The sequence below is a fragment of the Brachyistius frenatus genome, unplaced genomic scaffold (genome assembly GCF_029030835.1).
Source record: "Brachyistius frenatus isolate BFR_SWC_R1_liver_20210118 unplaced genomic scaffold, ASM2903083v1 Contig_73, whole genome shotgun sequence".
Classification (NCBI taxonomy): domain Eukaryota; kingdom Metazoa; phylum Chordata; class Actinopteri; family Embiotocidae; genus Brachyistius; species Brachyistius frenatus.
In genome coordinates this window covers 958225-985000 of record NW_027210672.1, presented here as the reverse complement: position 1 = coordinate 985000, position 26776 = coordinate 958225, and the positions used below count along the sequence as shown (strand labels likewise).

Genomic DNA, 26776 nt, shown 5'->3' with positions numbered 1-26776 from the left:
ACTGTCCTGTCCTGAAGGAGGAGGAGGAGGAGGAGGAGGAGGAGGAGGAGGAGGAGGAGGAGGAGGAGAAGGAAGGATGATGGGTAGTATTTTTTAGTCGGCGGCATCATTTATTTTAGTTTGTTTTCAGAGCGCTGCCGTACTGGTTCCTGTGGTCTGGCGAGTCTTTAGGCTGCGACATTCCTCGAAGTCACAGTCGACCGAGCGAAAACAGACAAACTATGAGGGGCTATTAGAAATGGAAAATATTTAGCGTGATAGGTTAGGGGTGAAGGGGTTTGATGTTCTGCTGTGTTCAACAGGAAACGGTATTTATTCTTTATGAAACCATTGTTGACAGGAGAACATTGGTTGCCGGCCATCGCTGCAAAAACTCACTGATGCCGATTGGTTAAAAGATAGATAGAAACGCAACGAGTGAAAATCCGATGGAATGAATTTAGGTCTGGTAATACCGGGCTAGTTTCAGTTCCCTAAAACAGTTTTGGCAAATGCTGCCATGATTTTAAACTTACGTGCAACAATTCAGCCGCTGAGTATCAAGCTTACGTGTATTATGTCATACACAAAAAACATGGACAGTCCTGCGTGCGTTTATTATGTATACAAGCTATCGTGAGCTTAAGGGTTCATTCAGTTCATTTTCAGTGATTTGTTGTTGAAGTTCCACAAGTTTTAGAGAAGCCCCGCCTTAACAGTTAAAAAAAAAAAAAAAAGAAGAAGATATATAACTTAATGTATTTCTTTATTTTAGGATGTTGTTTCATAGCTGCTGTACTGTGAATAGTGCTTACAGCGGAGAAATCTAAACAAAGCATCACCGCAAAGTATCTTATTGCACCGAGAAAATACGGGGCACATGTTGTTCTTGGAGAGTCGGTTGCAAGAAATGCCGGGAAAGAAAAAAGAAATTCAGGTGGATCATGTGTCAAATACCCGTTTCAAGAAGTAGTTTTGACTTCTACGTGACCGCATTTCATCCTTTTTCTTCTTTTTTTTTTTCCTCAAACACTTTTGTGTCCCTGCTCATTTTCTCCCATGTCCTGGCTTTCTGTCCATCTCCCTGTATCCTTGTCGGGGTCTCCGGTGGTCAAAGCATCAAACGGTCCCCGGAGAGAGAGAGAGCCAGCAGACTCCCGGGAGGAAGAGCGAAAGGAACACAGCGGAGGGTTGGGAGAGGAGCGATGGAAAAAAACTGCTCTCTCGGCCATTGTTGGGAGTTTCCTGCTGGGTTGTTTGTGGCTAACACAGCGTCAGCCTATCGTACGAAGGCTCGGAGACAAAGGCCAGACGAGCAGGCGCAGCCAAGCGCTCATCAAATCCCTGCCTGTAGTAACTGTCAAGCTTTAAACTTCCATGTATTTATGAATCTATCCCAACACCCGGAGGTAAGAAGAGAGAAAAAAAAAACTCAAGTGAAAACTCCAAAATCCTGCGGTAGTTGTTTCTGCGAGACGGACTCTTTAAGTGGCTTTGTAGCAGCACAAAGAAATAAATAAAGTGAAACGGTTATCAAAGATATTGAGTGGCTCTCGATTGCTCGGCAGATTCAGGGTGTCATTGGGGAGGAAGCCAGGATTGCTTCTTGGCAGGGAGGTAGAAGAAGAAAAAACTGCAGGTGAAGAATTGAATGGGTATCAATACCTGCCCCACACACACACACACACACACACGCTGACAATGCGCCATTACTCCAATCACGATCCCGAACCCCTTCAACAAATATGGCAGCCGAGGCAAAGAAGAGATATTAAAACGTAATTCACCTGCTGTTTGCTCTGAATGGTAAATTCCCACATTTGATTTGAAAGCAGGAGCTAAATACATTACCGGGGGACGGCGGGATGAAAACGGGCCGCATTTAAAATGGGCTGTTTTTTTGGTTTTTTTTTTTTTTTTTTGCCGACATCCAGAACGACCTACAAAGAATACAACAGCAGACTAAATTTAAATGCGCCCGGGTATCACGGTCGTCTGATTTACATTCCGCCGTTGACCGCAGACTCGGAAATGTAGAGCGAGGAGAGGCCGACTGTTAGTCGTCGACACGCGCGACTTAAATCCAACCGAGAACTACACGTTTTATAGTTTTGGCCACGCGTGAATCTCGCGTACAGTATTTTGCCGTTTTGGATGTTACCGCTCGACTAAAATAGCACCAAAAAAAAACAACATTCATCCGTGTCCCGCATTGGCTCACTCAAAATAGTCCTGTTGTCCTCGGCAACCCTGAGATGGAAGTCGTTGAACGCGTGTTTTGTTTTTGTTTTGTTTCATTCCTTCCCTTTTTCTCCCCCACCCGCCCCCTTTTCTTGCCTCCTTGTTTCATTCCAGTCTTCCCACTTGGATTTTGTGCTTCTTTTCCTTCCCGCACGCCCGGTATTCTGCGTCGACACCTTGTTAACTTGGGACATTTTGACACGCACTCGGTTTATCCAGCAACAAGCATCGGAGGACGCGCGAGTCTCCTCGGGAGGCTAAAATACCGCCGCCGAAAACCCAGACGAATGAAATCATCTTGGGGTTTCAGCGCCTCTTTAAGGCAAGAGTGACCCGAGGAAAATGATAACATTTCACGGCGGAGCCTCCGTCACGTCGCGAGACGCTGACGGGCCAAATATCGAACATGTAAAGCGACACGCGTCGGCTTTTTGGACGGCCGCATCCGTCAGGACTTCATCGGCGGAAAAAAAATAGTTCGGCGCCGGGCCTCAGAATTCAATTCCACGACGAGCGGCACTTTTTCCACTCGCATCAAAAAGTCTCACGCGTCAGTCGTTTTTTGTTTTTGTTTTTGTTTTTTGTTTTTTTTACCGCCGGGAGCGTTCCTCAGCGAGGAGGCCGTCTTTAGGCGCGCCGGCTCAGCCGCGAGCGGTCGGCGCGTTGACGCGAGAGGGAACGTGCGGTCTGTTAAAGCCCCCGGTTCTGTGGCCTTCTAATTTTTACAGCCAGGTCGCTCTCGGCGCCGAAACGGTAATGGACGGGGGACGGCCGGCGGGGGAGCGGGGACACCTGGCCGCCGAGACCTGCGTCCAGCACCCTCCGCCCCCGGCGGGCCCGATGGATGCGGGCTGATGAGCGCACACTCCGGCTTCTGGCTCTACTACAGCGGCGCGTTGTCAAATCAAACGCTGCATTTTTGGATCTGCTTTAATGCTTTGTTGCACCAAACACTTTATTTATTTATTTTAAATCCACGGCTTTTATTTATCTTACCTAGTACAGACCGACCTTGTTTTTAATGCTGCTTAATTTCAGCTGCTGTGATACAAAAACATGCTCGTCGAGTTCAACATTTTGTTATCGTTCACATAAAAGAAGCTGATTCAGCAGGTTTGGATGCAGCTCAGCTATGTGAACAAATGTTACCAAACACGAGTAGCTCTCCAGACCCGCCGGATTACAGCCGATAAAAGAGTGGAAACAATAATAGAAAGCTACATTAATAGAATCCACAAAAAAAACAAAAAAAAATCCCAATAACTTCCCTGATCACAGAGATAGACACGGTGATTTGGGAGCTGCTGATTAGTTCTGAAGAGATCAGGAATATTAGCATAGCGCCTGCAATCAGTGTTAAGTCACTCTAGGTGAGACGTCAACATCAAAGCGGTTCAATGTGACGGTGACAAATCAGAGATAAATCATCCTACGGTTGGGGAGTACCTCCCCACCGCCGCTCTGCACTGACCTACTTAAAGCATGATTCGATTTATCCCCCCACCCCCCTCCAAAAAAAAAAAAAAAAAAAACGTTGCAGGAATTTCCGCAGCTCGAGCGAACCGTTCAGGACGGACTCGTCGGACGACGCGACGTCTCTCTCGACGGTGCGACGTCGCCGTTTACGCAAGCGTCTTCCACCTCGCCTTTACACCACCGACGGAACATCTCACTTTGGAGCACTCCGACTAATTCTCGGCACCTAAAAAAACAAAAACAAAAACAAAACAAAAAGCATCCGGCTTTCGGAAGAGCAGCTGCCGTTTTGGGGCGTCGGCGAGTTCGGCGGCTCGTCGTCATACGAGAAAAACGCAACGATCTCGCGCCCGAAGTCTTCCTCTTTTTCGGAGGAAGTTTAGAATAACGCAATCAGCAATGAACCGCTGACAGGAAAGCGTTACGTAATGTCAACACAGGGGATCCTGCCTGAACATGGAAGCGATGCTTCGCTATATTAAAAGGGAAATCTAAAGGAATGCGTTGGCAGGGTGTGTCAGGTTCTGGGCGAGCGCTCGACTCTCCTGTGTGTTTATGTGCAGCAGGATAAAGAATGTGTGTTATGTGTCATGTAAGAGGCCACAATATATATAAAAACAAACATATATATACATGTTTGATGCGGACGAGCTTAATTCAGAAATGTTTTGGTCGATCACAGTTACTGCCTGGTAGTTAGAGGGACAACTGGAGGGGGCGGGGGGGGGACTGCATTATGATCCTTTTTTAAAAGGAGAATTCAGACACGCTCAGAGTTAAGACAAGTTTGATGGCACTTTAGTGTGTGTGAAGTACGTATGTAAGGAACTGCAGGCAGCGTAGCTCGACAGGAAACGGGTGGGGTGTGGTGGGCTGGGGGCAAATCTGGCTCCACCCAAAGGCAACAGAATCAAGCGTGTTTAGCAGCTGACTGCGGCGTCATATCCCCCCCCCCCCCCCCAACGTGTCAAACCTCCGCACGGGAATTGAAGGTGGCACTGAATACGTACCGAGGACCGACTCGAGCGCTTGAACCTTCCGTCCAGGTGGACGAGTCATTCGCGACTCTTTTTTTTTCCCCGTCAGGAGCGAAAGCACACGTTTTCTCGAATTGCCGAGTCATGCACCGTCCCACAAACACGCTTCAGATATGGTCAGATTCTAGACATTCTCCTCAACGCAATTATGAAAAGATATTTCTACTGACGATATGCCGCGGGGAGATACACGTAAAAAAAAAATTTAAAAAAAAATTTCATTAGATTAAATTTTGTTTTTCCTTGTTATAAAGGCTAATAGATAGATAGGTACTATATTAATCCCTCAAAGGGATTTTTTTGTTTGTTTTTTTTGTTGTTGTTTTACACTACAGCAGAATATACAGGGCAAAGCAATAAAAATGACAAATAAAAAATAGTAGTACAAATATATTAAATATTTTTAAAAAAAAGTCAAAATGCACATTATATACAAATCCAAATAGAATAATATTAAATTAAACTAAGCTAAAATAAACTAATATAAAAAATCTCTAAAGTATCAAATTAAATGATGAAAGATCTGGATAGTCTAGACTGTGCTGGGAAAAAAAAAAAATGATATAGCATGAATGGTTATCCCCAACAATGACCAAGTTATGAGCTTTCAAGGGAAGGAAGTGAAATGAGCCTGCAGATCTCCTCGGGTTCAAAGGTTAGCTCGTCAAAATGTGACATAAAATGGCAAAACAGTAAGCACACTCTGTCACGTACATCACAAATACTCCAGCGCTCATACATTTCACGTCACGACATAATAAATAAGTCACAACGACGGCAGGTTTCATAAAATATGCATTCATCGCGAGCAACGAAAGGGCACGAGTCCATCAGAATATGGAAGTACGCTCGCATGGAAAAATGTATTTTGCGCCATCGGTTATTTTATTTTTTTTAAAGGGGAAGGAGCTGTGAGTTATTGACGGCCTGCCAATCGGAGGATCGGCGCAAAACAGCAACAGTTCATTTGAAGAACTGTCTGGTTTGATAAACATAAGTTAACTACAAAAGAGTGAAAACTACAAATCTCCTCTTTTTCAAACGCTGCGTGGAAAGCCCGAGACATTTTGCTGACACGGGTCTCTCTGTCAGACCTCATCACAATTAATAACAGAATAAGTTCAAACGAACGCAGAAGTGGTGCTTGAATTTCAATTTCAGATGATTGTTTTTGAATGTGTGTGTGTGAATCCACCGAGAGGCCGCTGTGTTTATTCTTCCAGCTTCTAAAAACGTTTTTTATCAAGTTAATTTATTTGATTATTCATTCGCTTCTATCCTCGTCCTCCATCTTGCCTCCAGCTCGTACTGAGCTAATTAATTTCTTTGCACTCCACAGCTATTTCAATCATTCACGCCTTGTGTCCAATATGTACATCCTCGGTGGCTCCACATGCTGTCCGTATGCATCAGTAGGTCGCACACATATATACACACACACACACACACACACACACACACACACACACACACACACACACACACACACACCTGCTGTTGATCATAATGCTGATATGGACATGAATAAAACATCCGACTTTATATGTTTGTATTTATGAATGTGTGGGCGAGACAGAGTTGAGTAATAATATTACTTATTGATGCGGCCTGCTGCCGGCTGCCCCCTGCAGGCCTTGTGTGTGTGTGTGTGTGTGTGTGTGTGTGTGTGTGTGTGTGTGTGTGTGTGTGTGTGTGTGTGTGTGTGTGTGTGTGTGTGTGTGTGTGTGTGTGTGTGTGTGTGTTGTGTGTTGTGCGTGCCGCCTACCTCGTTGCCGTACATCATGAGGTGGTGGGTGGTGATGAGGGCTTTGAAGACCACCACCCAGCTGGAGTTGGCCGTGCGCTCGAACAGCGTGTCGGCCAGCTGGGGAATGCTCACGTTCATCTCGTTGGTGCAGTGGATCAGATCTGGATCGGAGAAGGGAGGGGGGGGGGTGTTAGACAACAAAGAGCGGCCATGAGAAAAGGTGAAAATGGTGAGGACGGACGAACGCAATTTTTCCTCTTAAGTGAATAAATTGTGAAGGACAGATAACCCCCTCTCCTCCTCCTCCTCCTCTCCCAAAACAGAAGTTCAGGTTGTCATTCATTCAACATTCAACCCAACCTGGAGGAAATGACTACAACAACAACAATTGACATATTTGAATTTGCACATTTCTGTAAAAAAACAAACAGAACATTGTAAACTTCCTCAACGCATACTGTATGCTTTTGCCGCCAGTATTGGACTACGTCAGTGGAAACTAACTATATATACACAGGACACGCACATTCTAAATGGCACCAGCTTCTTTTATATTTACATGCTCGGGAACCTGTAAATATGCACACATTTTGCCCAAACCGCGCGTTTTAGAGAAGACGGGAAGTAGACAGGTGTCGGCGTTCGACTGAGACGCACAGAAAGCTCTCGCACTCTCGACTTCATCAGATCCGAGCCCCACCTCGGCGTTCCCACCACGTTAATGGAGATCGATTTGAACCGATGCGCGTCGAGGTCCCCCGGCTTATTAGAAAGATTCAGCGTCTCCAACTCGCCACGTGCCACACACACACACACACACACACGCACACACGCACACGCGGCTATATGTATCATTCGCACTAGATATCGGGGTGTTTTTGGTTCCTTTTCTCTGGCGCCCTCCTCCACTTTCATTCCTTTTACTTCCAACCCTGCCCTCCCCTCCCTCCCTCTGCCTCTCTCCCCTCGTCCTTTGTTCTTCACCACAGGACATTATGAGGCTGCCGGCTCTCACACCTGGTAACTACGGAAACAGCTTCTCATTAGACTACTGGAGGACTGTAGTGGGGTGGGGAGGTGGTGGTGGTGGTGGTGGTGTGGGGGGGGGGGGGATGTCCCGTCGGGAGACTTCATCATCATAATCAGGTGTGGGGGCGCGTATGGCCACGCGCAGGTGCACACGCTCATTCAATAAAGTCCATCTTTGCACTCGGTTAACGGATTATCTCCCTCAAGCACTTGTCTGCACTTGTGTACACACACACACACACACACACACACATATATAAAACACACACACACACACACCAGGCGCTGGGCTATTTAGTCAATACAAATGAGAGTGGCGTAATGCAATTCAAAAGGTACATTACAGCAACAATACATCCGTTTAGCTGCATTTAGCGTCTGGCCAGAGTGAATCTGAAACGCTCCATCCGCATGACTGCATCAGCATGTTGAATGCCTCCTTTTCAACAGCAGCCTCGCTCCGACTGTCAGCCTCAACCTTCTTATTTTTTCGTTGTTGTTTTTTTTCCCCCCTCTCCCTTCCTACCGCATCGCTGCATGATATTATAAACGCTGATTGGAGACAATTAATATCTCCGAACTGGTAACAGGCACTGTGGTGGCTTTGTTAGTGAATTAGTTGCATCGCGATGCTTCTTTCTCTTTTATTTCTGCTGCTACCTTTTTTTTTTCTTTTCTTTCTTTCTCTCCTCCCTCTATCTCTCTTCTCTCCCATCTGTCCATTTCGCTTTCTTTTTGAGGAGAGCTCATGTTTTTTCATTAGGACTGGAGTGGTGTGAGAGAGAGAGAGAGAACTAAGAGAAGGACTGATTAGGTCTGTGGGGACACCGGCGCATGAGTGTGTATGTGTGCCAGTGATAATGTAAAGAGGGTACATGCACTGACTTATAATCAGACAGAGTGGAAAGCATTTAGATGCCACTGATTCCAGACCAGTAGAGAGAGGAAAAGGAGGAACGGCCGAGACAAACATATGGCACGGAAAACCAAAATACAAAATTTTAATAAAAAGAGGACGATAGGGGTGAAGAGGAGGAGACGTAAGGAGAAAGGAGTGAGTCGGAGAGAGGAGATTAGAGTCCAACAGAGAGGTAAAAGCATACAAATAGGAGGAGGAGATACGATAACAAGAGATGCGAGACATGAGTGTCTCTTCATCCAGACAATTTGCAGGAATCCACACACAGCTCAACAAGCCTCCTCGCCTCGCTTTCTTTTCTTGGCGTGGTCCGCAGCAGCATCGCAGCTGGGGATGCCTCTTTTTTTTTTTGTGTGTGTCGAGCACTACCCCGAGCAATTATTCTGACCGCAAATGAAAAAGAAAAAAAAAAGAAAATATATATATATATATATATATATATAATACACAAGACAAGATTCACATCCTCGACCGCGAGGCTCCGTGTGTCCTGCCGAGCAATTACCTGCACAACGAATTCGATCCGGCTGATCGACACCCACACGTCCGAGACATAGTTAAGACATCGGAGGAACGAGGCGCTCGGCGGACGATGTCTAAAGTCTCGCTGCGAGTGAGCTCTGAGAGCCGAGCGGAGGCGTTTTGGTGGGAATTTGATTGCACTGTACGGATTTAATTGGCCCACTCCACATGAGATTAGCCAAATTCAGCATGTTTGTACATGAGGTCGGGCCGACCGAAGGATTTTATTATATTTACATTACAAGGCTTTTCCCAGATGAAATTAGTTTGCTTGAAGTTTGACATTTGAGAAAAATAAGCTTACGAGCTTCCTCTCCAAGAGTTGCCTGTATGTAGATGGGAAGCTAATAGAAGATTAGTTTAGCATAACAATGAGACATGGAGCGGGGGTGGGGGGACACATCTAGGGTGGCTCCTGCCAATCGTTACCAAAAAAAAAAACGAAAGTCACCTTCCTGCAACTGTAAAACTCACTAATTACTGCATTATGTCTTGTTTACGTCCAGCTTCGTACATCTTTAAGCTAAGCCGGCCGCCTGGGCGCGTTGGCATCGCTGTTGGCATGCAGATACGCGGTCTCCATCTTCTCATGCGAATCACAGCAATAGATAAACTCATTTCTCCTCCTACTCCTTGAAATATTTTATATAATGAATTGAAAAAAATATATATTGAGAGAAGATATAAAACGTATTAATGAGCTAATCTGCAACTAACTTTAATAACATCTCTCACTTTTTCAGGCACAAATGCCGATTGGATCTACAGATAATGATCCACAAATGATGCACCTTGGGAGATCATTTTTCTGTTGGAGCCCTAATAATCTGACAGGTAGTAGGTGATTGCCAATTTTGAATAATCTCAGTGTTTAACATCATCTGTGATATTCAAGGAGAGAAATATTCCAGAAGTAGCGGAAGGACATCTGGGATATTTAGCATAATCTGATGCCACTGCAGCCTCGTCCCAAACAAGCAGACTTATTTTGATTTTTTTTTTTTTTTTGTCAGCACTGTCTGTGTGAATTTGGTCAGGTTTAAAGAATTTCTTTCCTATTACATTCGGAAATTCTCCCATTTAGTTTTCCTGGTCTGTTAAGCTGCCGCCTCCGGAGGACAGCCGATGCCTCTCCCGATAAACTAGGCGGCTTGACGACCGGCGCACACACACACACACACACACGCGCGCACACACACACACACACACACACACATCTGGGAGTAGATGTGATCTCATTCCCCGACAGTGACCTTCTCTGTTCCTGTCCGGTCTGAGGTCCATTGTTACCGGTCAACTGTTGACCTCTGTGGCCTTCGACCGAAACCGCAACCAGAGCCGAGGCTCCCTGGCACCGAGGGACCGCCGGAGAGCCGGGCGATCGGACGAGGACGTGAAGTGTGCGCGCTCGCAGTAAACAAAGAGGAATGTAGAAATATCCTGTGATAGAAACGCTACTTTTCTGAGGTCTGTAAAAATGTGTGTGTGTGTGTGTGTGTGTGTGTGTGTGTGTGTGTGTGTGTGTGTGTGTGTGTGTGTGTGTGTGTGTGTGTGTGTGTGTGTGTGTGCGCGTGTGTGTGCGTGTGTGTGTGCGCGTGTGTGTGCGTGAGATTTAAAAGTGGATGAAGACGAGAGAAAGATAGTAACAAGCTGGGCCAGATGTGATCCCGGTCTCCTCCTCTGCTGTATCTGACCACCTGCTTTCTTGTTCACACACACACACACACACACACACACACACACACACACACGCTACCGCACCAACTCCCGTTTCTCTTAACACTTTCATCTCCTTCTGATCTGCAGACTGCCGATTATAACATGCTCACTAATTATCTGTTTGTGCCTTCTCTGTCTCTCTCTGCTCGTCACTGTAAGCCTCTTCCTCATCTCCCACTGCTCTTCATCTCCTATATTTAATCCATTTCAGCCACACGGGATCAGCTGTCACGCTATAAGTTGACACAACGGTGCCAGAAGTGGCGGAGGAATCCCAGCAATCCCCGAGAATTAACCGCGGCTTCTTCGGCAATCAAAACCGTAATAAGTCATTATTGATATTGACGAAAACCATCACGGTGGATCCTGCCCACGTAGGAAAAGTGTGGTCGGCCACACTTTATTTCTTGATTATTAAGGATTTGATTTGTCAAGAAATTGGTCAAAATTCGCTCATAACTATTCTTCTGGCGCCGGTAAAAAAAAACAGGGGAAAAAAACAATAAAGAACAATAGTCGCATATACTAATGGATTTTGTAGATTATAACGACTATTAGAATATTGGAAAGTCGTGCCCCATCCCGACTTTGTATTGACTTGCCTATATTTGTTTTTATTTACGTTTTCAATAACAGCTGTATGTCGTTTAAACGTATTGTGTTTATTCTCTTCAAATCTGACGATACACAGGAACGGGATAGAGGAGGGCAGAAGTATTCCTATTTGGTTTTATTCGTCAAATATATAAATAACTGTGCAGCAAGTTATGCATTTAACTACTATTTTTTTCTTTACCATTCATATGGTCTGACATCTGTGAGAGGACATCATTGCCTTGCTTTGCCTGTTTGACACAGTTCAATCCCCCCCTCCCCCCACCCCCCCGAGAGGAGGTCCGCTTCACATCGTTGGCATTCCTGGCAGAATTTCATCTGGACGAATCCAAAGGAAATTTTAAGCTGACTTTCCTGAGACGGGAAGTCAGTGCGTTCGCACAGTCCAGCGTCAGAATACTTTGAAGGACACATGACTACCGATGGCAATCAGTGAAAACAATGCCGTCCCGCCTGTTCTCTGATGAGGACGCCCGAGAAATTACTGCAACCAAAGTTTAGAGAAAAACTACTGTTGGCATTAAGGTTTCCTCCGCCCCTCTGAAGGGGAGACTAAGGGTAGAGAGGGGTTTGCCCCCGCTAATAAAGAAGTCGGCGGTTCGATCCCCGGTTCCCACGGTCCACGCGACGAAGTGTCTTTGGGCAAAACACTGAAACCCCCAAGTTGCTCCTAATGGCAGGACAGCTCTGCCACTACTGGTGTGTGAATGGGTTAATGGCGAACGGTTCGCACGCAAATGGTCTCAAAGCATTTTGCAATGTTTCCAAATCAGGGTCCAGCTGGGCGGCCAAGTGTGATGACCGGAAGCAGTTCTAACTGCAGTGGTGGCCGAGTTTCAGCTCTCAACATACTCTGTGTGGTGGTCAATGTTGATCGGTTAAAGGCTGCTCCAAGAGTTACAAAATTAACCCCAGACTCATATATTCAGCCAATGAATTTGAGTCTGGTAATAGACCATTATGTCAACGAACTTTACAAAATCATAAAAAGTGCTGATAAATACAATATCTAGAGATGTAAGACTATCTGAATCACATACAGGTGGTGCCCAAATTTTTATTTTTATTTTGAAAACTATCTACAACTCAATATATAACGGCATTCTTCTATAACTTTTCGTAAGCTTTCCAGACACTCAAAAACACCCAATATAGTTCCAATCCTTTCCTCATCTCCTGGGAGATTTCTCTCTGGGTTTCCCTTCTTACCAAGGAGGTCAAAGGTCAACAACCCAACAAAGCACCTCCTCCTGTTGCTGCTAGGGGATGTGGTGGTGGTGGTGGTGGTGGTGGTGGTGGTGGGGTGGGGGGGGGGGGGGTTTCAGTGTTTTCTGCTCAAGGACACTTCGAGAGGCTACGTGCTCGACGAGAGAGGACGACCGCAGGCGACCGTGAGTTTTAAATAACGCCGCCGGACCGGACCGGAGCGCTGCCGCGGAGGCGACCGCCCGTTCGTTCAAAGTCCGCGCAGGTACCGAGGAGGACCCGCAAACTTAACGAGACACCACCCGACAGATGAAAAGCTCAGACGGCGACGGGCGGAGCGCGGTCCCCCCCCCCCCCCCCCAATCTGGTAAAGATTAACGCTGCGCGGTATCAGCACCTCGTCTGGCATGTACTGGTAATCTGCTTCTCCCCTCTGTCTGTCTTTGTGTTTGGGACTGTAGACAGGGTTTGCCTCTAAAGAGGATTCCCTAGTCAGTCCGACCCCCCCCCCCCCCTCCCCCTCTCAAATCCTCCCGATAGGAAAAGCAGAAGGAGGAGAGAGGTGTGAAGAATTGAGAGAGAATTGTAAGCCTGCTAAATTTGAAAACACATCCTTTTTTCCTTTTCTTTTCTCGTTTGTTTCTTTTTTTTAGGCTTCACAGTCATCGCAAGCCAGCGTTTGTTTTGTTGTTGTTTTTTCCCTTTTTAAACCACTCGGAGTGCTTTTTTGTGTGTGTGTGTGTAAATGCTCTAAAAGAGCGAATGATTATGGAAACGCCAATCTTGTTTTGTAGTGTTGACAGAAGGGTGGGGACAGAGGGGGTGGGAGTGGGGGGGCAAAGCTTCTCCTACGCCATCGCAGACTCTCTGTCGCATTCAATTCTCTCCACGATTGCTCGCTTTGGCGGCAATATAGCCGATCACACAGCAGACGTTACACCATTGATCTGTATTTATGTTATGCCGTCAGAGAGTGAAACTGAGATTTGACTGACTGTCTCTGTGCAGCAGCAGCAGCTCGGCGTAGTTACGAGGCTCCATTTAGGAGCAAACAAACAAATCACTTCATATTAGACAGCGCGGTCGCCTTTCAGAAAACGAAAGACGTCACTTCCTAAACTCCGGTTTCCACTTTGTTAAAACGACAAAACCTCTTGGGGGGGGGGGGGGGGGACAAACAAACCGCAAAACGCGGACAGGAGTCTTTTGTCTCGTGGACGTCGTGTTTTTCCTTCGCCGGCGCTGACTTTCAGACATCTCCGGGCGCCATTAAAAGATGTCAGCGCCTCGATCCGCTCACAATTTGACTCTCTCCCTCGTCGTGGGAATTTAAATGCAACGAACTGTGGCGGAGACGAAAGAAAGCGGGAGCGACAAACGGACTGCGATTAGATCCGTCGCTACAACAGAAGAAAAGGAGCGAGAAGAGCTTTTGGCTTTTGGACTGAAGTTATTTTCTCGTGTACAATGTTTGTTTTGTTCGCCTTAGTTTGGACTTCAAGGATGAGTCACTGCACCGGATCAGGACGAGAAACTGGAAGAGTTCATTAACATTCGTGGCCCCTGTTGTTAAGTAAATGACAAATTAACAGTCATTAGCAACTGTTTTGCTAATTCAATTCCTTTTCCAATCCAAAAAAAAAAAAACCTGCCAAAGATTCTCCAATTAAATCTCCATCATTTTTGTCTGCCGTGGTTGTGACGTGACCAACTCTGGGTGCCGGGACTGCAAAACAAGACATTTTGTGACATCCCTGGACATTTCTCAGACACAAACAAATAATCGATTTATCGGGGAAATGATTGTTAATTGCAGTTAGCTGCAAAAATGTCTTCTCTGGGCGTCGGGAATGCATCACTGAAGATTGATCCCGGGATCGATTTTTAAATTGGAGAAAAGAGGAGCACGGGTGAGACCCTGAGTTTAGGCATCTGGAAGAGGAAAAGCGAGATCAACGGCAGAGAGCTAGGCGAGGGGGAAAGATGGTGATGAATGGGGAAGTACGAGAGCAGTAGAGTTAAAGGGAGGGTGTAAACTAAGGCAGTGTCACCAGAAGTCGGTCTATTAATAGAGCGGCTCTGGTTGTTTAGCTTTAATTCGCCCCTTGAGGTCTTAAATAAGAGCAGTTTCCTCTCTTCCCTTTTGTGCCCTTGTCGCACATCCAGAACGAAAGATACACTGCGAAAAAAAGAAAGAAGACGACAAACTCCGCGCTCTTCTTCCCTCCAACTTGCAACTGTTTTCATGAGGCGCAAGGGGGAGAGGGGGGGGGGATCTTGTCAAGTGAATAGGATTGAAGTCTCAGAGCGAGCATCTCCGCACGGCATGTCTTCGGGGGGAGAGGGTGGGGGGGGGGGGAGAGAGAACATCTGCCGGTTTCTGTCAGAAAGAAAAAGGGAGTGACGCCGACAGAGAGAGCGGCAGGCAGATGAACATGCACGCAGGTAGAGCACGGCAAGAAAATAAATAAATAAATCCCCCCCAAAAATAAATAATAATGAGCAGTCGAACCCAGCCGAGGGCTGCGGAGACAACGCGGCTAAAAATAACCCGACATCAGAACGGGACGGGAACAGAAGCACCGAGCGTTCCCAAAACGCGCGCAGGCGGGCGAAAGCCCGTTTCCGCGCCACGTGGCGACGTTGCCTGACTGACTGACTGTAGGACATACGACGCCTTCCCCTACGAGCAGCACGTAGCACGTGTCCCTCGAGGAGGACGCGCTTCACTCCCCCTCCCCACCCCCTCCTCCCGACGGGTCCTGGGAAGTCCCCGAGAAAGACAAAGCTCAGCCAAACGAAACGGGCTAATTTGTCGGTTTTAGTTTCTCCGGTGGGAGAACTTGCTGTTTTTCCGTTTTATAGAATTGACATTTCAACCCTCGCTCCTCTGGCGACGGCCAAAATGCCAGACTCAAGGCTTTAAAAGCAGCGGGTCACAAAGAGGCGGGTTGCTGTTTGGTTTTATATCATTTGATTCCAAATATCTTTGGTTTTTAAGTCTGTTGGTCGCACAAAAGACTATTGAAGGCCATCAACTTGGATCCTGGGAAAGTGCGCAAAACTTTTTCACTACTTTTAATATTCTATACACAAGGCAATTCATCAGGCAATTCATCAGTTAATCCCAAAAATATTATAGGTTGATCTATTGTGAAAACAATAATTAGCTGCAGCCTCTCGCTTTTAAAAGACAGCGCTGAACTTCTGAGTTACTTCACAGTTTTAAAGCTGCAATAATTAATGGAGCAGCAGAACAAGCTGAAATATTATATTTTACGCAACTGCATATTCACACATGCAGTGTAAAAGATCTCATTTACGCTCTCCTTTTAGCTCAGTGTGAGTCTCCACAAGCTCCTTAAAACAAAAACAAAAACGACTAATGCCGCAGTGTGTCTGTTTTCTGCTCGGTGCTCATGAACAGCGAGTTTTTCAAAGCTTCAACATTCCCTTTAAAACAGCAGCCGGTGTCCACCGGGCCGACGCCGGGTGATAATTCTCTCGCGACAAAGCGGCCCGTCGACATTACAAGCAGTCATCTGATCCATCGTTAATAAAAAAAAAAAAAGTATCGACTGGCGCAGCTTTAGAAATGTGTCCCGATGCCCCGTTTCTGACCGGCCGCGTTAAACGAGATGCGGGATGTCCACTAATCGCTTCCTCATCAACGCCGGCATTTAGTTATGATTCAGGTATTCGGGTATGGACCCGGCGAAACCCTGTAAAAGCGCAGATTTCACCGTGGCAACAGGGCCGCAAAATTACAGGGAGTTTAGGATGTAAATCGGTGACGGTTAACTTGATTATTTCACCATTTATCAATATGATAAATGAGTACGTGGAGAAAGAAAAATGTGTTAATATAAAAGAAAATGAATAACGTTCAGACAACCAGCCAATTTAAAGCCAATTAAGACTTTGAGTAATGTGACATGTATTTTACAAGATCCTGAATTATGGAGCTACACTTTTAATATATTAAGCACGCCGCTTTTCTTTTCCGAGCTGCGCGGCCGCGGCATCGGTGCGAACTGCGCCGAGGCATTTTGCTGAGCGAGCGCGGGCTTGCGGGTCAGTGCAGCGAAGCGGGCGTCTGCACCAGATTCGGTGCAACGCTCAGACAGACTGAAGCGCTCCCTCGAGACGCAGAGGCACACATTGCAAATTTCCCACACACACACACACACACACACACACACACACACACCCTCTCGACTTCACACCACGTGTATTCCCCCTGGGCTCGACTTGAAACAGACGTATCCAGACAGCAGTAAGCCGTTTTCCTGCCGGCTCGTCCAAACCGGGGGCCTATCTCCGCTCTGCAGCCGGGGAGGGGCCCCCACCGATCCGTTTAGATAGCATTAGGCTCACCTACAATCACTTAAGACACACGCGACCCCGCCGTGCAACTGACCAGCTACACCCAGCAACTTGATAAGTCGGCGGGGGTTTTTTTTGTTGTTGTTGTTGTTTTTATTCTTAAAATGTCCTGAAAGCACACTGTACCTTTTTCCACACAAAACCTACGCACCTAAAAGATATTCCCACCAGACCCACAGCCATATTCGTGCACACATGCGCGGCGAACAAATGTCAAGGTGACCTGCACCCCTTTTGTCTGAAACGGAGCTGTAAACTTTGAATAGGCCCCCGACTCGCCGGGGGCTGAAACACAAACCACACCAACCCGAGCTCAATAACCCGCCGCACACAGCGTTTCCATTTTGCCTCCGAAACTAAACCCCGGAGTAACGCAGAGGCCGGCCGGGGCCGGGGCGTCGGCGTGGGGGACTACTCCAGCGTCGCGTCAATTTCTCATGCGAGCGTAACCTAGTTTTGAAGGTTTGGCTAAAAACGGCGCCACACAACACGATGTCAAAGGACGTGTCGGCCAGCAGCTCAGCCGGCCGGCAAAAAGGATGTGGCGTGTTGTACTAAAGCTACCGCAGCCTTCGCTGCCACCGAGCAGAGAAGCCTGAAAGCGCACGCACGCACGCACACACACACACACACACACAATAACAGGACGGACTGACGGAGCAGCTGAGGCCCCCCCCCCCAAAAAAAAGAACAAAAAAAAAAAGCCGTAGTTTACAATTCTGTTAAAGAAAACAGCCTGCTGGGTGGTCTGAAACTGCTCCGGACGGGGCGAGGACGGCAACACCGGCGCAAATGGTGATTCGGACTTTGGCTCGCAGGTACCCGACACTCTGGGCAGGAGCTGCCGTTACGGAATGAAAACGCAAATACTGCCTGGAAATGGTTGGGCTGGTTGTCAGGAAACAGAAAACGAAAAGAGGTGGCTTTGATGGGTTTTACCGTTGTTGCGCAAGTTCGACATTCTGCACCCGCGTGGCGGCGAGGGTCCACACGGTGTCATTTTCCTCATCCGTCCGCATCTGTGACGACCAAATGTGGAGAACTGCTGCGCATCCGGGGATCGCCGGTATTCGGTCTTTTAAGCCCTTTTAAATACAGAACTATCTGCACCGTTAGACGTGGAATAAGAACCTGCAACGTACACGGACGGCCCGGCTAAGAACCAGCCGACGAAGCCACAAGCACATCAAATGTATCCCGGCAACAAAACGCTTCGGGGTCACGTCTATTATTGGGATCCTTAAAAGCGAGACTTTTTTGTTGTTGTTGTTGTTGTCTCTGTCCTCTGGAGAGGTCAAAGGTCGAGGTCACCTGGACAGCAGGTCTCCGTGTTGACTGAAGCGATCCCAACCGGGTGAACGTCTTCTAACCTGCCGGGGCTTGAAGACGAGACACTCCGCCGGCCGACTTTTTTTGACGACATCGGCACGAACAACGCATTCCCCAGCCAGACCTGAAACCCTGAAGTGGGAATAGCAGCTTTGAACAGATGTTGTGAGACGAGCTGAAACCCGGCCTTTTTCTTAACTGTCAGAATCTGTTACATCCAGTTCTGACGTGGGAGACGTGCCGCTGTTCAGACCCGACATTGACCTCCTTCCTGGGGAGAAAGTGACCACAGGCGGGCAGCTAAAAGCACAAGTGTGAACGCACCCGAGGACGCATTGAAAATACACTGAAATCGAATCTGCTCGGACCGCCTCCGGAGGTCGCACTCTTTTAGCAGCGTGAAATGAAGAAGTTGAGACGCAGGATTTTTATCTGACATCCCATTTCTTAATATCATCAAAGTGACGCCAGAATGACTTCCGTTGGTTCCCCCCCCGCCCCCCCCGCCACCCCCGAGTCGCCCGACCACAGCCGATTGTCCCTTTTAACTCCAACCCTCCCACTTCCTTTGATTCACTCCTCGCGAGACAATGAAAAGACACATTACGGACAAAGAAGACAGCCGGCTCGCCGACGGTGCATCGAGCGCTGCGTCGCTCACGTCGGGTCAATTCCACCTCCGTTTATGCGACTGTTCACGGAGGGTTAAAGTGCCGGCGGAGACACTTCCCCTTGAAAGTCATCCAGAAAAGCCGATAAACGGCGACAGCTGCGACTTACTTATGATTATCAGATATTCCGTGACTTGAATCACTTGAAACCGTCATAGGGGTCCACTTATAGGAAACAAACACCAAACCGCTCGACCGCGTAATCAAAAGGTTGTAAAAAAAAAACTAGTCGAGTCGGCGGCCGGATTGCGCCGTTCGACTTGCGGCTGTCAACTGAAGTCCATTTAACACACATGCATGCGCACGCTGGTTGGCTGGTTTTGCTGCCATGACAACAGAGTGCCGGTAAAAGAGGAGGGAGGGGCGGATGGGGGTGGGGGGGTTTAGAGACTCGAGTTTAGAAATGTCACAAATTCTCTCTTACAGCTGTTTCGATGGTGAAAACAATCAGCGGCCTCAAACGATGCCAAAGTGGAAAGAAGTGTTCTCGCGGGCGCGCCGGCCCGATCGCTAAGCTGCTTTACAAAAAAAAAAAAAAAAAAAAAAAAAAAGGGGGCTGGATTTAACACACAGCATCTCTCACCTCGACAACCTGCAAAAAAAAAAAAAAAAAAAAAGAACTGCAGAAAAGGACATATTCCAACACACCGTGACCGCTCGCCCGTTGATTTTAATGACGATCATCTCCATCAATGAAAGAGCTTTTTTTTTTTTTTTTTTTTTTTTCTTTCTTTTTGGCTGAAGGGCTCGTCGGGTCTTTTCGCCGGGGGTTAACCGCGGTGGACAGTTCCCAGTCGCGACACTAAACGGCTTTAAAACGCCACTTATTTTTTTGCCAGCGGTGCGTGAATGTCACGGCCCGCTCCGGCTAACCGCGGCCTCCCCTCCGAATCCCCCCCCCTCAACCCCCGCCTCCCGCCTCCTCCCTTCACATGCTCACCGCTGGCAGCGCTGAGAGGCGGCTGCTGGGGGTTGGAGTTCGCAGCTTGCTGTCAGACAGTCACAGCTGCTCGCGGTGAACGTGTGCCAAGAGGAGAGAAAATGATGGTTGGGTGTTTATGTGTGTGTGTGTGTGCGTGTGTGTGCGTGTGCGTGTGTGTGTGTGTGTGTGCGTGTGGAGGGGGTTCTCTGACTGTGTGAAAAATAAATGTTGAAAGACTAATGAAGTCTGCAGCAACAACGACACAAGCTAACCTAGGAGTTGTTTTTTTTGTTGTTGTTGTTGTTGTTTTCCCTGTGTCAACACCCGTCAGGTTTTCAGGTGTGCAGGCGCACGGGCTCCACCAACCGACGGACTCGTTAGCCGCCCCGCGCGCTGAGCTAGTCGGGCGCCAGGCCGAGCTGCCGCCTTGCGTGTTCTCAAGACTCGTGGCATCCTCCCCCCCCCCCCCCCAGATGAACACTGCGGTCCGGCTCCGGCCGCTCGGCGTGTGAAGCCGACCTCTCGGGGCTCTCCAATGCGACACCGAGGTTGAATTGCAGAACCGGTTGGAGGTGATCGCGTCGGGGTCAAACATGAGTACGTGTTCAGTACTTAAGATGTTGCGCTTTCTTTACTAAAAAAAAAAAAGGTCAAACGACGAAAATGTCCGGTTAAATCGACCGGCGTAGCAAAGTTACACGTGAAAGTAATGTTCCCCTTCCAATGACCTAACGTTGTAACCAACATCAGTCTGGCTCATAACAACCAACAATGTATTCATTTTCAATACTTTAACCTTTTAAAGGCACGTGGGTTTTTTTTTATGAGGAAAAACCAAAAAGTAGTTATTTTACATACACTAAGTATTAAGTGCAAATTTGGGATTTCATGCAACCAATTTTTTTTTTTTTTTTTTTTTTTTTTGCAGTGTAAGATTTCACACTAGATACGTGGATCAGCCGTCTGACTCGCTGATGAGCAGTGATCGCAGACGCCCTCCTCCCCCTCCCCCTCCCCTCTCCCGCTAACCGACTCGCACGTCGACTACCTGCCCGCCTCGATGACCAACAAACCTACAAGCCGCCTTTCTTCCCGCCTGCCGGCCGCTCGTCCTCGCGGCGCCGACAACACAATGGAGCCGACGGCCCGACTGCACTTCGTGGTAAAAAAAGAAAAAAAGAAAAATCGTCAGTGCCACAAATGACATAAAAATCTGACTGCCGATCGCCCCCCCCCCCCTCTCTCTCCTCCTGTGGCACTGAGGTTGTCGCCCTCACAGAAGAGATCAATATCCTACAATGATTGAGCTTGACGGGGCGCATTGACCGTTAAGGTCCGTCCAGGTTTCACAAAAGCAGCGGAGACAATGCATGACTTTTAGTTGGGAACGTCAGCAGCTGAGTCTTGCGGGTGAGTGGAGGAGGAAGAAGAGGAGGAGGAGGAGGAGGAGGAGGAGGAAGAGCAGGAGGAGCTGACAGATGCGAGGCAGATGAGCCGAAGCGTCGATCAAACGTGTTCGTCCCGTGCCGACAAAGGCACTTTACCCAGAAACAGAACTTCAGCACATTCAGTCCCGTTGACCGCGAACACAGGCGCTCGCAAACCCCCCCTCCCCTCCTCACTCCCCCTCTTGTGTGACTCACTCTCATTCCTCCCGCGTGGCGTTCCTTCATTCATTCATTCATTCATTCTGCCTTTTGTGTGCGTCGCCGCCACCGGCAACATGACTCAAGTTTAATGCGAGTGGGCTCCACCGGCAAAGGAACATAATCAGCCGCTCTTCATTACCAAACCGGAGGATGTAAAAGGACAAGTCGGGAGTCAATTAACCTGAGCAAAACAAAAGGCGCGACTGCGTCCGCCTCTCCGACGACGACGCACCTGAGGACTGATGAAAGAGCCGCTTTCTGTTGCGTCCGTTGCTCGTGCTGTTATCTCTGCCTTGAAGTTTTGCTCAACAGGAACCGGCAACCTGAGATTTGTAACCGAGCCAAACGCCGTAGATGTGTTCGGGGGAAGTCTTACATTGTGGCGCAAACGGTCGGCGGTTTCGCCTCCTGGCGAATGAGAAGAGGTGTTTGTTTTTCTTGGTCCTCTATCAAATTAGCGGCGGCGCGAGATGAGTCATTCGACAAAAACGTCACCACCCACCCCATTAGATAAATAATTAACTGTTTAGCGGGCTAAACACAAAGGAAAAAAGGAAAATATTGAAAGTTCCTGTTTTTTTTGTGTGTTTTTTTTTTTTTTTTTTTACTGCTTTTCAATGTTTTTATGTCATTTAAAAACAATTATCTTTGGATTTCTGTATTGCTGTCTCAGCAAAACAAGAGATTTGGATTACAGCTGAAAATGAATGTGCGACTTTTCGGATAATCGATTGATCATTTCGCTCATGTTCGAGCAATTTTATGTTTTGGTTTTTTTTTGTCATTTATGATAGTACATGTAGTCCCTTCGAGTTTTACTTTTGATCAGATAAATCAAGCATCGTCATCATTTTCAAGAGGCCTTTTTTTTCCAGCTGTTTTCTGACTCTTTAAAGATTAAACGATTCATGGATGATCCTAGAAAGTAATCGTCAGATTAACAAATGGAAGAAATCAATTCGTTGAATATTTTTAAAAGGAACATTAATTTAAGATTTGTACGTAAAGAATTGAAGACGTCATTATAAATATCAACAGAATGTGAAGAAACAGGCGCGTTGGTGTTTTATCACAGACGCCCGAGTATCGTGTTGCATTGAAATCCGCCCGCCGACCTAAATTAGCGCAATAACCCGGCTAACCCCGTCCTTTGACAAGTAGTGAGCCGCGGTGGCTGTCCAGTCTGTCCAACAAGTCAAGCACAACTATGGCTTTCCGCCACTGAAGTTAAGATGCTGAACTGAAAACGTTCCTTCTACACTGGTGAGTAAACAGCTGTTAAAGCCAACGTGGGGCTATTTAGCTATAGCTTGCGGGCTAAAGGTAGCCAACCGTATGACATTCCTGACGGTGTTAATATCTTAAGCTGGCTGTTTGTTCACAGTTACAACAAATGTGTACGTCAGCTTGTTCGTCCAGCTAGCTACCAAACAGAAGCGTGACCTCGTCTGAACAATTCAAAACGCATCTTTCGCGCAGCTAGCGACGACAACAACAACAACAACAACAACAACAAAAACCTTCCACACAGCTTCATTATTTGGTTTGGGAGGTAGCAGTTTTTTTTTTTTTTTATTCGCTCCATCACTGAGTCCAGACAATCGAAGTTTACAATCCGGGCCGACTGCTTATTAACGGCAGCCGAACTGACGGCAGACTACCGAGACGCTACAGTGACTCGTTATCGCCTCTTCAGGTACAAAGTGGTATCGCGAGACAGGACTCACGAATCTTACATATTGCACCTTTAACCGAATACTTAAGGATACACCGGCCATCTCGTCTGGCTGATCGAAACCACAAGGATTTCTCAAAATCAAGAAGATACTTGATAGATGTATTGATATATATATATATATATATAAAACAATACTGTAGAATTACCCGAGCTTAAACAAGGTAAGCTATTGTCTCGTATTATATATATATATATATATATATATATATATTTTTTTTTTTTAAAAAGGCTGATTGGCTGAACAAAACAAATATATATAAACGTTTTGACTGCATCCCTCGCTGATGCTGTCCAAACCATCCAAGGGAGAGTGAAGGAATGTGGGCATCAGCCCAGAGGACGACCGGCGTGTCTGCCTTTGAAGCCCTGCGGCTGGCTGACAGACAACACACACACACACACACACACACACACACACACACACACACACACACACACACACACACACACACACACACACACACACACACACACACAGAGAGGATATACTCACAGTCAAGGTGTTTCTTCTTGGGTCCGCTCACTTCGTGTGTGGTGGCTTTGCACACAGCCTTGCTGATCGCCGACCCGGTCATGCTGTGCTGCGCTGCTGCGATCCGATCCGTGATCGATTGGCCCGACATCCTTTATTTCTGTTGTTGTTGGGTTTGTTTGTTTTTCCTTTTTTTTTCTTCAAAATCAGCTATAATCGATCCGATCAATGGATCAACGTGACTTCACTGTCAAGTGGAGGTAAAAGGGTTGGGCTCTCTCTCTCTCTCTCTCACACACACACACACACACACACACACAGTTGTGGTTTTGTTTGTTTTAAGTTCCCAGGTACGTAGAAAACCTGTGCAGTCTGCAGTTACGTCAGATCGCACCGGTGGTAAAACTACTGCAAGATTAATCTGATTGGCTTTGCAACGACAACAACAACAACAACAACAACACCCTTAAGTTTGGCAACAGTTGATCCCGTCTATCTATCTAGTAAACACAACACGACGACACTAATCCGAGCTAGTCTGTGTTAGCTAATGTTTCCGTTGCAGTACTCGAACCAGGAAAGAGTCCCGCTGTGGAATTTGTAAACCCTTGAAATTACTTCGTGGCCACAAATAAACATCGCTAACTGGCTGGTTCGTAACCCGGACACTTTGTTTAGGATCTACCTCGAGGGGCAGGCGGGCAACAACAACAAAAAAAATAAAGTAATCCGTATGAAATCACAGCTTGATCAACGACAATCTCGACAAATCCCAGAAAAAAAAAAAAAAAAAAAAAAAAAAAAAAAAGACCCTTGAGTTCCTCCTCCACGTCAACTTGTTAGCTCGGGCTGGTTGTTTTTTTTGTGTTGTTGGTTGTTTTTTTTAAGCTTTCACTTGACAAAGTGTGTGTTGAAACCCCCGTCGGGCGTAAAAAAGTCACTCGGAACCGAGCAGCGCATCATTTGAAGAGGATACGAGGTTACGGTGAAGCTGACAGGCCGGACAGGTGCAGTTTCTCCCGGCGAGAAGAGACGCGAGGGAAGCGGCGGGTGTTAGCCGAGCGGCTAGCGGGATTAGCTCGGCAGCCGGAGAGCGAAGCGGGCTGCTGCTGCGGTCCGAGACCGGAGAGACGAGCCGGCGGAGCCGCGAACTTAAAAATGACAGCTGCCTCTGGCTCGGTGGTTTCCCGTTCACGGTCCTCTCGGGGCTCAGTCGGTGCTGTCCTTCGGCTGCCGCCACCGCATTACAGGCTCGTTTTTGTTTGTTTGTTTTTTTTTTAAACCACAGTCCCGTCCGGTGCCGCTGTGTGAAAAGTCTCGCCAGTGGTTCCTCGTCTCGGACTGACTGGCTAGTCGCTTCTCTGCCGGACAAAATGGCAGCGTAAAAAATCAGCTGATCTCACAACTGTGCTGCGTTCAGGGTTTGATTTACAGGCCCGGAATTCACAACTCGGCAGTCTTGCGCCTTCAAGTACCCGACTTTGTCCTTTTATGTGGTTTTTTTTTTTGTGTTTTTTTCCACTGAGGTCCTGGAAGTCTAAACCAAAGCTGAAATAATTAGCTGATTTAATTAAAGCAAAAATTAATCAAAGTTTTGATGCTGAATAATAATTCAAGTCATTTATAAAGCAAAATGACGGAGCATTTCCTCACTCAAAAGTCTCTCAAAAATAAGTATCTGCTTTTAGGCTTTATATCACTATAACTTAATTTTTGCACTCATATTTTGGGGAAAACAACCAAATCAAGGTGATATCCACCAGGTTATAACCACTTTTTGACAGTTAATGCTCAAAATAGGTAATAGATTAATTAAAACACGCACTTGATACTGAAAATAATCTTTAGTCTGAGAATACGTATATATATACACACACATACATACACATAAACTTATAGAATCGTTACAACTCGACAAAAAAAAAAAAAAAATCCCGTATTTCGTGACTTTTTTAGATCGCCCACGGAGCAAAAGCTTTATTTCCGACAGTTCTTGAACATCTCTAAGGTCTATTGGTCGAGTCTCGAGGAGTGTGTCTCCTTTAAGGTGTCACGGTTTAAATTGTAGCGGACTTTATGAGACAAACTCTTCAAATTGAAGGTGGTTTTGCATCTCGAAGGGTTTTTTTTTTCTGCGGCAACACAACAACAAATAGACTTTCGTCTCGACGGTTTCTCCTCAGAGAAGCTTTTTTTTTTTTTTTTTCGCGTCGCTCTAATCCAAATTTAAGGTCGTATCAAATAATTCCTCCGACGCCGTGTCCTTGTTTGACTCCGGACTATACGGAACACGGTGTGCTGAAAAACCGGTGGGAACCGTTCGTGCCGCGGAGCGCGCGGCCCAGCGGGTATCGCACCGGATCTGAGAGCTGAATAAATCAAATGTCTGGCGGCGGCTGCGGCGGTCGATGCTGTTTCACACGCGGGGAGCCCTTGTAGGATGAAATTAGATGCCGGGCTGCTGCTAAATGGTTCGCTGCTGATTTACATGCTGCCTGCACGAAAGCAGCCTGTCATAATGCAATAATCCCGCAAAGTGTGTCAAATCAGATTTTTTTTTGTTTTTTGTTTTTTTTTGTTGTTGTTGTTCGAGACACATGACCTCAGACTGAGAGTGCATCAGGATATGAGATGTGTTGGTGAGAGAGTCAGAGAAGATAACTCACAGATGTAGTAGTGCCGGTTTGGGGGATTTCTCTGCACACACCCCCCCCCCCATCTCAGACAGTTTCAGAGAACCGCTTGCAGTTTGCAGAATTTCCCGCCCAGGTGAGAAATACTGCAGACTGACTCCAGCAGCAGCAGCAGGAGGAGGAGGAGGAGCAGCAGGAGCAGCAGCACGTGAATTACTGGGAACCAGCGCTTCGTTTTGACCTCCACTGACCTCCCCGCTTCTCTCCAGTCACGTCTGTCTGTGTGCATTTATCCACCTCTTTCCCACTCATTTCTGCCAGATCTAATATCGTGTTGCAAAACGTGCACGCTGCAGAAAAAAAGTAAACAAGAAATGCAACCACAGTAGATGGAAGTGGTTATTGCTGCACACCCACACACACACACACACACACACACACACACTAAAACAGGGTTTGGTTCCCAGGTTTTTATGCCCCGTGTCA

General features: G+C 47.0%; 1 protein-coding gene across 12 annotated transcripts in view; it reads right to left on the bottom strand.

Annotated features, from left to right (window-relative positions):
* The window catches only part of LOC138626408 (phosphatidylinositol-binding clathrin assembly protein), a 77205-nt gene extending 52015 nt beyond the window's left edge, over positions 1-25190 (bottom strand). For 3 of the 12 annotated variants that reach the window (XM_069708036.1, XM_069708044.1, XM_069708043.1), the window contains exons 1-2: positions 23679-25188; positions 6499-6641 (exon numbers count right to left, since the gene is read on the bottom strand). In XM_069708036.1, coding sequence (XP_069564137.1) covers positions 6499-6641; positions 23679-23808 — 273 coding nt within the window. In that variant the 5' untranslated portion in view covers positions 23809-25188. Of the gene's footprint in view, positions 1-6498; positions 6642-23678 lie in introns of all 12 variants that reach the window. The other 9 variants (XM_069708048.1, XM_069708042.1, XM_069708040.1 and 6 more) reach the window with 6 other exon arrangements.
* Positions 25191-26776: the final 1586 nt, after the last annotated feature.